At 46.9% G+C, this 11,790-nt stretch overlaps 2 protein-coding genes across 2 annotated transcripts; one reads left to right on the forward strand and one right to left on the reverse strand.

Moving 5' to 3' along the window:
• Positions 1-453: 453 nt before the first annotated feature.
• On the reverse strand, positions 454-4,053 carry GCG54_00000161 (uncharacterized protein; the record flags this gene model as incomplete). The annotated part of the gene is made up of 3 exons (XM_045400304.1): positions 454-3,440; positions 3,503-3,696; positions 3,794-4,053. 3 exons carry the CDS (start codon positions 4,051-4,053, stop codon positions 454-456), a joined length of 3,441 nt encoding a protein of 1,146 aa, XP_045257299.1.
• Positions 4,054-6,082: 2,029 nt separating this feature from the next.
• GCG54_00000162 (UDP-N-acetylglucosamine pyrophosphorylase) lies at positions 6,083-7,597 on the forward strand (the record flags this gene model as incomplete). Its single annotated transcript, XM_045400305.1, has 1 exon — positions 6,083-7,597. One exon carries the CDS (start codon positions 6,083-6,085, stop codon positions 7,595-7,597), a length of 1,515 nt encoding a protein of 504 aa, XP_045257300.1.
• Positions 7,598-11,790: the final 4,193 nt, after the last annotated feature.

The raw sequence follows: 11,790 nt of genomic DNA on the forward strand, positions 1-11,790 counted from the left end.
CGCCCTTCGACCGGTTGTCGTTTCTCTCGTCGTTGGCGGGCGTTTGGGTTTGCGCGGGTGGTTCGATAGTGGCCCGTCGTCGAAGGTGGGTAAATACAGAGCGACAGAGCTCTCGGATGGAGGTGCCCGTGCATTCGGACGGAGCTTGCTAATTGAGACTTTTTGCCGCCGGGGGAGCCTCACCGCCTTCCCTTTCCACACGGCTGTGAAGAACTACAAGCAACAAGACGCAAAGAGATAATATACTGACGACGATATTAGTTTCTCGAATTTTGTTGCGTAATGCTGTTTTTCTTTTGCTTTTGGGCTTATACCGTACCTTGCAGCGGAACTCTTCACAATAAGCGCAATAAGAGGCAGTAAGGTAAAATGGAATCGCGGAGTTTTTGCTTTTATTTCTTTTTGTCGAAGAGCACTACGTAGCTAAGACTGCCTGGTAATTGACGCTGGGACTCAAATGTCCTTCTTTTCCTCATCAACATCGCTATCGAGGGCCCGATGTGACTCGGGGGTTTCCTTGTTGTCCTTGCCCTTCTTCTTCATGGAAAACTTGCTGCTCCAGCCCGTCATTCTGCTTTCCTTCGACTCCTTGGACTTGGACGGGCCGAAGGAGGGACTGCCGGAGACGCTTTCATAGCTGCGACCGACCAGACCCTCCTCACCGTAGTCGTCAATGTCGCCGAAGCTAGATCTCTCCGCTGACATGTTCTTGTCCGAGTTCGTGGTGCTTCCGGGGCCCTTCTTAAAGAGCCCGGATTCCTTACTGAGCCGAGAAGACAGACTAAACTTGCTAGAGCTTCCTTTCCTAAAGAGCTTGCGGACAACATTTTCCTGATCTTTGGCGATTGAGTTCGGGTCAGAAAGCGTGCTGGATAACGCTCGATCCAGGGTCAAAGACTCTCGAGATTCAGAGACCGACGTTTGCGTGTGGATGGAGAAGGCATCGCGAGACTTTCTGGACTCATTCGGAGAAGAATCGTAACCTTGGGGCAAGTCGAGGCTGGGAGCAGAAGCATCTCTGCCCTTTGCTTTTTCCTTCGTGTCCTTGCCCTTGTCCTTGGACCTATCTTTGGATTTGGTTTTGTCTTTGTCTTTGCTCGGATCACCGTCCTTCTCCTTCCAACCGAACAGACCTCCGATAAAAGTCGGTGCTGCAGGATTGAGACGCCCACTCAAAGTTCTAGCGTCTGCAGTCAATTTGTTGCCTGGTGGTCTGCTTCCGATGACACCAACTTGACTGGGGTCTTTCAGCACCTCGTCGCGGAGAATCTCATCTTGTTCCGACGCCAAGGTTGTCTTCAAAGCCGCAGGGGAGCCGTGGATCGATGGTCGCCTAGACGGGTTCCGAGAAGTCCACACATTATTGTCTGTCCAGAAGCGACTCTTGTCTCCCGGGTGACCCCAGATAGAGGGTCCGCTATCTGTGGATGGGCGTGGCATGTCTGCCGATGCCATGGAAGCAGGTCTCGGGCTGCTTGGATCGCGATCTGCAAAGACACCGCCAAAAGGCATGAGACGCCTAGCCGACGATAGCATACCTTTGGGTACGAGCGATGATGTGCTTCCGTCAAGAGTCTCTGGTCCAGCGGAATTCCGATTCTGCGTGTACGATGAGAAACTAGTCCGGCGTCTGTTTGATGGCTCTGAATCGTCGGTTTGCCGTGGGAAAGATTGGCTTTGACCATGCTTCAGGCTACCAAGAAGTGGGCCGCCTTCCTCGGCACTCTTCCCGCCTCTGTTGCGTTGAAAAGACGCGAACAGATTTCCAAGCCGGTGCCCCGATGGCGACGGCTGTGGGCCCGAAGAAGTAGCCACATCTTTAAGGGATGTGCGGTCGGCGATGTCTGAGGACAAAGGAGGGAAGTTCTGCTGGTGAGATGACCCCGGAGGACTAGAATGTGCACTTTTGGAATTGCCGGACGGCGCTGGCGAATGAGCATCGTTGTGCTGATCTGGCGCGAAAGGACTCCTTCGAGAAAACGAGTTGGGGCTATGAGGCTCATCATCGAAGTCGTCGCCTAAAATTCCGGATGGCAGCAGCATCTGGGCTGTGGGGCTCAACGGAGCGCCCGCGGTGAGGGCTCGCATATCTGCTTCAATAAACTGTTCCGTTGGTAATCCCTCGTTGGCCTGCATGTCTCCAAACTGACCGTACCCCGAACGACCCCCGAAACCGATTGGAGGGGCGTACGGAGAATCCGAGGCGGAGTAAAGTCCTGTCGGAGACGGAACGGCCGCATTCGACATTGAATTTCCGGTTCGGCTTCTTCGCTTGATCTGTACCGGTACGTTCTGTTCAAAGTCGACGCCGGAGGAATTCGCTTGGTTGAAGAAATTGATGCCTTGCTGAGTTGCAGCATACATTTGAGCGTTTAGCATATGCAAGTGCCCGTCGAGTTGCTGAGCTTTCCTGTTCTCCATGATAAGTTGACTCTGGAGCTCTCTCCGCTTGGTCTCGAAGTCCCTTTTCATCTTCCGGTCGTCTTCTCGCCAAGTATCGTCTTCTTCTCCACCGGGTAGTTTCTTGCGTTCGTCTTCGAGTTCCTTCAGTTGTTGCCTCTTTTCTTTGTACTCGGCCTCAAGCTGGTCAAACTCCTCTTGCAGAGCCGCGTTCTCTTCGCTCAGAGTTTTCACTTTGAGATCGCGGTCCTTCTCCAGGCTTTCTTTTTCGGCAGCAAAACCGTCGCGCGTCTTGCGCATGTTCTCGATATCGGTAGTCCACTTGTCGATATTGTCGCGGACCTTCTTGAGCTTATCTTGCTTCTCCTTGAGTTGATTTTCCTTCTTCGCCTTGTCTTTGCTGGCTTGGCGCATTTGTTCGTAACTAGCCTTGACCTTCTGTTTGAGTTGTGCGGTGGCATCATCCTTCTCCTTTTGTACTCTCTTCTTTTCATCCCTCTCTTTCTTGAGGCGCTGTTCCAGCTGCCTGAACTCGGTCTCCTCGGTCGTGTGCAGTGCAGCTGTATCGTCAATCTCCTTCCGTTGCTTTTCGAGAGTGTCGGCCAAATCCTTCAATGACGCCTCGGGATGGTCGCCCGACAGATCTTTGATAGTTGGCTGTTCTTGGCTCGCTATAGACGGGGAGTGTCTTCTGTTGACGGTGTTGCGCCTCTGGCCGGCACTGGTTGTGGGCTCCCGTGCGGTGGCCGATCCGGGCTCGAGGGAGGGGGCCGCCTCGATAGTAGGAATCTGACTGCGTCCGCCATTCTCTTCAGTGCACTGGGTCTGACTGGATCGGGGTTCTTGGTCCTGAAAGCTGTCGGGCAGGCGGGAGTTTCCTAGCTCTGGACGTCCATCAGATCGGTATGTGCGTAATCGTATGACTTGGCTCCCAGCTTGGAAGTTATTCGGACCGACCGCGATGACGCGAATGTTGTAGCAATGATTGGGCCTGAGGCCGGTTACAGTAATCGCCGTTTCCTCAGATCTCGATTCGCCAACTGCAGCAGTGTGTCAGAACCCCACAACACAGCGCACGACAGGCCTCGTTGGCTGTACTCACCATTGACACCATTGACCTGTATCAAAAACTTTTGTACAGGCCGGTTGTGAGAGGGGCGCGTCCAGTTGAGGGTAGCGGCGTCGTTTTTAATACCGGCTAGGGATACATCGGGGGCTTCGGGAACGTCGACTCCAAGAATGCTAATCAGGTCGGTAGTGGGCTTCCAGAGGGTCTGCCAGGCACGGTGAAGCAGCCTAGACGGGGACGTGTCAGTCGCATTGGCGCAGGCAAGACAGGCGGCAGGGAGTTGGCAGTAGGATTGCATGTGGAAGGCAGGGCGGAGCAACTTACCAAATGACTGCGGCGAGTGTCACCAACATGCTGGCATGTCGAAGAAGCAACTCATCTAGACTCCAGTACCGAATGCTCTCGCGGGTGTAGTGGACGGACCAGGCAAGGCAGAGGGAAGCGTAGAGGGGGGCGACGAGATAGAATACGGCGGCTGAAGCGGCGTAGAGTAAGGCTTTGTAGAAGCGGCCCTGAGGTCGTTTAAGCCACCAAGCGATGAGGAAGCTGACGAAGAGGATTTTCACGAACAGGGTCCATAACATCGCCGCGTCGAGCCGGTAAGGAAAAGGAAAAGAGAAAGGAGCCTAACCAGAACCAAAACCAGAAAAAAGAGCGGAGGTACGAAAGAAAAAGCGAAGGATAAGACCGTTCGCCTGTCCTCTCTCTCTGGGGGGGAAATTCTGGGTGGGAGGGCGGTAACAGAGATCGGTCAAGAAGCGAATGGGAGAGGATGGAAGAAAATCTCGGCAGTTGGAGCGCAGTCTGCGGCGGCGACGTCGACCACGAGCCAAGCCAAACGGGACCCAATCCGATCCAGGGCGGGCGGGCAGGCTCCTCCACTACATGTGAGGACTTGGAGCGCTAATCAGCGACACCACTCTCCCACTGTACAGGCACAGGGTGTTGCACCACCTCACCTAAAGGGTTCCCGTCCACCAATGTCCTTGCACCGTGTATCGCGGCAAGGGGCCTGCACAGTGCGGATGCAGGCGATCAGGACATGCCCCTACACGCATATTCGTGCCTGCTTAACCACTGGCGACGGATGCCGGCCGGGCAATTTGGGGCTGAAAGGATGGAAACGGGGAGGGCCTAATGATGTTAATGATGGAGGGGCGGTAAGGCAGGGCAGGCCTGGAGAGGAGGGAGCACTCGAGAATGAGGCACGAGAGTCACTTCCCGGGTAGGTAGTCTACGTATCACAGGTATGTAGGTTGGAAATAAGAGCAGGTAGACAGACTGAGGAGGGGTCCAGTCTCTATTATGTCTTTCTTCCTTTCTTTTCTCGAATTAAACTCATCTTGTCTTTTCGTACATCAAAGCCTAATTTCAAGCGAGCGGGCAGAATAACCACCTTGCGGTCTTTGGCCCTGATCAAGCATACGCGCAGGGCTGGTAGCATGCCGTCATTCTGAGATTCCAGAAAACACGATGGGAGAGTAGGTCTGCTGTATGCTCGGCCGGCGTTTCTTTTCAGATAATTGATGAAATGAAGCTCTCATGACTGACTGCCTTACCAAGAAGAAAGCTCTCAGGTTTAGAGCACGGTTCTTTTCGCCTGTGCTGAACTACCGCTAAGTCACGTCTTGATTTCTTTTGAGACTGAGAGCTCCTTACTCGATTTCATCTCCTCCGATGAGGTTTTGTCCTCTAGCAAGTTACGTCTCCAAGATAGGTATTCGATGAGTGGATTAACTAAAGAGCATCTACATGTTAGTTGAGGCCTGCGGTTTGCCAAACCAGGATCTCGGCACTACTTGCTATTCAACAGTCTTGCACGATGGCGCCTTTTAGCTGTCTACCTACCTGCGCCTACCAACCTTACTTTCTGACAGCTTGCCTTTCACCTAGCGGCGCCTCCCGCCAAGTTTCTGCCACCCAAAGTCGCACAGCCCCGACTCCCGCAACCAATATGGCTGCCGAATGATGATGATCATCACGTCTCACCAAGTTTCTTACGTGAGCTAAGGATGCGCTTCCGTGCTGCAGCGTTCCAGCTCGAGTCTCCTCGTCCTCGTATCCGGACCTGTACGCTGCAAATACGTTGACTCAGCCACTTTACCCTCTACGTAGGGTGCAGGCCCTGAATCGCCCTTCCCGGGAGCATTTCGCCATGTGCTAATGTGGCTGGCTCCCGAGCGTCCCCTGAAAACGAACTGGAGTGAGGGGCTCGCAGCTGAAAGCGACCTATCATGCCCTGAAGGCGTCTCGCTGCCCTGGAATGAGGGGCTCCATCCCATCTGAAAGCGACTGAGCCAATTGATCTGACCTGACAACCTAGCGGGGACCTGGACAACGACCACCCAGCTTGCCCCCCTTTACGGCACTATATTTGGACCATGGAGGGGTCTTTGGCGGGGACTACAAGTAAGGTAAGCTACCTCCTGTCGACCTCATTTGTTTACTTGATCTCTTCCGCCTTTTCGTCTTCTCCTGCCTTACTGCTTCAGCCTTCAACCTTTATTCTTCTGTGATCATCACATCAGACTGCTTTCTGATCATCAGCAGCCCCAATTGACTTGACTGATAGCTTCCCCCACAGAGATACCCACACCACACCCACCACCCAACATGGAGGCAATCAAGTCTGCTCTGAACATTGGCTCCAACAAGCCTGCTGCCACCGAGCCTTCTGCCGAGCAGCTCTCTCAGCTCAAGGAGAAATACGCCAAGGCTGGCCAGGACCAGGTCTTCACCTTCTACGACGACCTCCCCTCCTCCGAGAAGGCTGCACTCTACCAGCAGCTGTCCGGCTTCGACCCTGAGCACATCAACAAGATCACCGATCGCGCCCTGAACCCTCCCAAGACCGACGATGCCTCCACTCAGTCCGGTCTCGAGCCCCTGCCCGAATCCGCCACCGCCAGTATCCTCGACTCGAAGCCCGAAGATATTGAGAGCTGGTACCAGTCAGGTCTTGACCTGATCGGCCAGAACAAGGTGGCTGTTGTGTTGATGGCAGGCGGTCAGGGCACCAGACTCGGAAGCTCTGCGCCCAAGGGCTGCTACGACATTGGTCTCCCCAGCAAGAAGTCCCTCTTCCAGATCCAGGCTGAGCGTATTCGCAAGGTCCAGGAGCTCGCGGCCAAGAAGGCCGGCACCAGCAAGGCCGTCGTCCCGTGGTACGTCATGACCTCCGGCCCCACTCGCGGCCCCACGGAGAAGTACTTCCAGGAGAACAACTACTTCGGCCTGGACAAGTCCAACGTCTTCATCTTCGAGCAGGGCGTGCTGCCTTGCATCTCGAACGAGGGCAAGATTCTTCTCGAGTCCAAGGGCAAGGTCGCAGTTGCCCCTGATGGCAACGGAGGTATCTACCAGGCGCTCGTCGTCTCGGATGTGATGGGCGACATGCGCAAGAGGGGCATCGAGCACATCCACGCCTACTGCGTCGACAACTGCCTCGTCAAGGTTGCCGACCCTGTCTTCATTGGCTTCTCTGCCTCCAAGGACGTCGACATCACCACCAAGGTTGTTCGTAAGCGCAACGCTACCGAGTCGGTCGGTTTGATTCTGCTCAAGAACGGCAAGCCCGACGTTGTCGAGTACTCCGAAATTGACAAGGAGACTGCCGAGGCCCAGGACTCCAAGCAGCCCGGCGTGCTCAAGTTTCGTGCCGCCAACATTGTCAACCACTACTACTCGTTCCGCTTCCTCGAGAGCATTCCCCAGTGGGCCCACAAGCTGCCTCACCACATTGCCCGCAAGAAGATTCCTTATGCCGATCTCAAGTCTGGCGAGACTGTCAAGCCCGAGAAGCCCAACGGCATCAAGCTGGAGCAGTTCGTCTTCGACGTGTTTCCCATGCTGGACCTGAGCAAGTTCGCCTCCATGGAGGTGAAGCGCGAGGATGAGTTCTCGCCTCTCAAGAACGCCCGCGGCACCGGCGAGGACGACCCCGATACCAGCAAGCGCGACATCATGCTTCAGGGCAAGCGCTGGATCGAGGCCGCTGGCGGCATCGTCACTGGCGAGAGCACCGAGGACGGCGTCGAGGTCTCGCCGCTTTTCAGCTACGGCGGCGAGGGCTTGGAGAAGTTCAGTGGCAAGGAGGTCAAGGCTCCCGCTGTGTTGGAGGTTGAATAAATAAGTGTATGACTTAATGATACGGGATGATGGGCGTTCGACAGGATCGATAATTTTTGAAACAGCCGTTCGGGTTGACGGACTAGTTGCTGGAAAGTCACCATTTCTCGAGATTCGACGAGATTCGAGGGTGGAATATGAAAAAGTTTTGGTTCACTTCATTTGTTCTGGTGAAGACATCAATTCGCAAGTGCCTTTCGCAAAATGTTTAAATGAATCTGAGCTTTCATTGCTCACGTCCATTAAGTTCCTGGTGCAATCTTGCGACGAGGGATTTGTCTAAAGGCAAGCAAGCAACCATAAATCACAGACTAAGGTAGCCCTTTGTCCCTTCCTACACACTTCATGCGGCTCGGAGGCGCGGCATCTGCAGACTGGAAAATTGATTTTGTCGTCTGATCCGCCGCCAAGCTTTACGATGCTAGATCTTTGGGCCAGTTCATGATATCCAAAGGAAGGGGTATGCTTGGCTGCAACCGCACACTGTGTGTGCAAATAACCAGCCGGGGATTGGACGTCCCCAAAAACAGCCTCCTTTGTTTTTATTTACCGTCTGAACCCTTCCCCTCCTTTCGAGGAGAAAATTTTATGGGGATGAGAAAGCGAGCGTGTGTCTGGTATTTACCACATGGATCGTGATTCATGCGCCCACATGTGCAAGTGACCTCGTTCTCTCGGCAGTGCTCTTGTCCCTTTTTGCCTGCCCCTCTTGTCTCTTTTTCCCAAGGTAGCAGCGCCAGTTTCGTCAGTGACGGCGGTGTGTAAGACGATGAGGGATGAATGACGAAGGATGGAGCATGTCAGAGACATGGGAACGGCAACGAGATGCCTAGCTTTTTGAGTTTGGGTGTCAGAGAGGATGACAGCATGGTTCGTATGCGGGGGAAATACTATCGAACTCAGGGCGGCGTGGTGGAAGAGGCGGGACGACAGACGGCGGATGGAGGGGTAAAGTACCTCCTTCTAGGCAATGACATCAGACTTTGGCTGGAGTTTCTTTTTGGGGAATTCAGATGGAGCGTTTGGAGCCTTGGAGGCAGCAAACCCATCCGCCCGCAAAAAAAATAAGTGTCACGAGTACAATCAGTTACAGAACCGAGTCAGCAGACTGGCCCGGTTTAGGTGAGTGAGAGTGTGGAGTGTCGTATTCATTAGGTGCACAATACAGGCCTTGCTGTGTTTTTTTGGGCTCTGCACAACAGAACAGAGCGGAAAGAGGGGAGGCTGGGCTTGGGGGAAGAAGATGTTGGGCGGGTGAAGCGAAGCTGAATGCGATTCCCCTTCAATTGGGGACAACCCATGACCTTTTTCGCTTTTGTTGGCCGTGTCAGCTGGACGACCTGAGTCCCGTTCCAGAGCAGAACAGCCGTGCGAGCGAAATGTCATTTAGAACACTCAGGAAGAGGCGGCACCTGGACACCAGGACACGGAGCAGAAGCCACTCGAGGAGGATTCTCCTTTATTTAAGAAGAGAAAAAAAGTCGACGATGGGCAGGTACTATGTAAAAATTTTGCATTCCGAATTCCGACGGCCCTCGAGCTAAGGGCGCATTGAGCGTGAACTTGCAGAGGAAAATTCCAACTAAGGCTCCTTACCAAACAGATCTTTGGCCTCGGCCCAAGGCCTAGCGCCGCCCAGCATGCAAGCCCACCGGCCCTTCGCGCGTGCACCAGGGCAGGCCGCTCTCATGTCGATGCCGGCATTCCTCCTTTTAGTGCAGTAGGTGGCCTTATCTGCGGCTTAAGGCGGCCAGTACAGTGAGCGCACAGCGACGCATGGCCCGGGCCAGGGGCTGCCATTGGGAGGATGCGCCGCTCATGGCGTTCTCCCCAATGTCCACCTTCACATGATCCGCGGCAGATTTTATGTACCTTGTCCGTTTGCTAGGTACTCTCTACCCGGTTAACACCTCAGCTTACCCCCCCGCAAAAGTTCATCTTACCCCTCCCTACTTTTCTCAAATTAAGTGGTTTATACCTATAGAAGTTATTTATAAGTTTATAAAAGTAATACTAGTTTATTCTTATTTATAGAGGATTAATATATAAATTATAATCTAAATATAGTTAGACTATATTTTAATTATATCTAAAAGGGTTTTTAAATTTATTTCTATTTAATCCTAAAAAAGTCTTAAATCTTATTTAAACTTTATTTTATTTATTATTTCTTTTTTATTAACCTTAAAAGTTAAAACTAAGTTTAATAGTAATAGTAATAAAATAGTATTAGAATATATTATAGTTATTAATCTTATTATTAGATTTAGTAGTAGTAAGAGGGTAATTATAGATTAAATTAATTAATTTTATAATTTTATATTAATTACTTTAGAAATTATATTTCTTAGTATTTTAATTTAATTATATTAGGATTATATTCTAATTAAGAAGTATTTATAAATAGAAAACTTATTAAAGTTAGCTAAGTATTAATTATATAACTTATTCTTTTTAAAACTAAAAAGCTTAAAAGTAGTTTATTTATATAACTTAGAGGTATATAGTAACTAGCTATTAATACCTCTTTTATTAATAGAGATAACTTTAGAAAGTTATATAAACTTAGGAATAAATTAAATTATATTAGTATTATATTTAAAATATATTTTTATAAGGGAATATACCTTAAGTTTTAAGTTTTAGAAACCTAATTAATTAATAATTTCTTTATTATAAGTAGCTAATTACTATTAGAAAGTAATATCTATAGTAGCTTTCTTAGTTTTAAGGTTTATTTTAGTTTTTATAATATACTACTAAAATATAAGTTTAAGAAAAAGTAGCTATAAATACTCTTTAGTTTATTTAATTATATTAGAAATATATTATAATTATATTTCTATTAAGTAACTATACTTTTTACTTTTTTAAGTTTACTAAAGTAGTAGTTTAGTTAGATTTAATAAATATAAAGAGTAATTTAGAAGATTATTAGTATAAGAGAGTAGTATAGCTTTTATTAAACTCTTAGGTATTAACTTAAGAGTTTATATACTACTTTTATAAAACTATTAAATTATATTTTATTAGTAATCTAATTATAATTAAGTAAAGTTCTTATTAGTTTTTATTTATAAAGGAAAGTTACTTTCTTAATACTAAATAAATAGCTATTAGTATTTTTCTAGTTATTAGTAAAATTAATTTAAAACTTAGTACTATTTTCCTTTTTACTATAGATTAAAAAGTAATAATAATAGAGAGTAACTAGGTTTTTAAATTTTTACTATATAAATTATATTAAAATTATATTTTAATTAAAATAGAGAATAGTATAAATTATATTAAAGTAAAGAATAAGCTATAGAGGATTATTACTATAGTTTTAGTAATAGAATACCTTATTTAAATAGAGTATAATTTATTTTTAATTTTAGTAAATTTAGAATATTAATATATTCTAATTATATTTAAATTATAATTTAGTTAAGTTTTATTTATATTCTAAAGAGGGTTAGTATTTATAAGATATATCTCTATTAAGGGGGGGGTAATAATAAAGTAAGTAATTTATAAATTATATTACTATATAAGGTTTAACTATTAAATTATATTAGAATTAAGTTTAAAACTTAAATCTAAAAGAATATAAAAAGGGAATAAAAATATATATATTAGTAGAGTAAATATATAGCTTTTAGCTAGCTTAGAGTAAATACTATTAACTATTATAAAAGTATTATTTAGGGGAAAAAAAAAGAAGATAGAGGGATTAAGAAGGGGATAAAAATAAAAATTTAAAGTAATTTATATATAAAGTAATTAGTTTATATACTAAAAGTAGTACTCCTACTTATTACTTACTTCTAATTAGCTTAGATTATCTATTAATCTATTTTAGTAAATAGTATTTATTACTATTAAGGGTACTCCTTCCTAATTTAATTAAATATATAAAGTTAAGAAAAATAGAGAAATACTTTATATTACTTACTTCTTATTATATTTCTAATTCTTTAAAAAACTCTTCTATTTATTAATAAATTATAATACTATCTTAGTTATATCTTATTTAAATTATAATTAACTTTTAGAACTTCTTCTATTTTTAATAAATTATACTTACTCTAGAGGTTTTACTTTATAGTAATATACTTATAATAAAATACTAAAGTTTTTAATATAGTAATTAAAGAGATTATAAACTAAGTTTATATATTTTTACTTTAATATATATTATAAATATAATA

Source organism: Colletotrichum gloeosporioides (genome assembly GCF_011800055.1).
Source record: "Colletotrichum gloeosporioides strain Lc1 chromosome Unknown consensus_102, whole genome shotgun sequence".
Lineage (NCBI taxonomy): Eukaryota > Fungi > Ascomycota > Sordariomycetes > Glomerellales > Glomerellaceae > Colletotrichum > Colletotrichum gloeosporioides.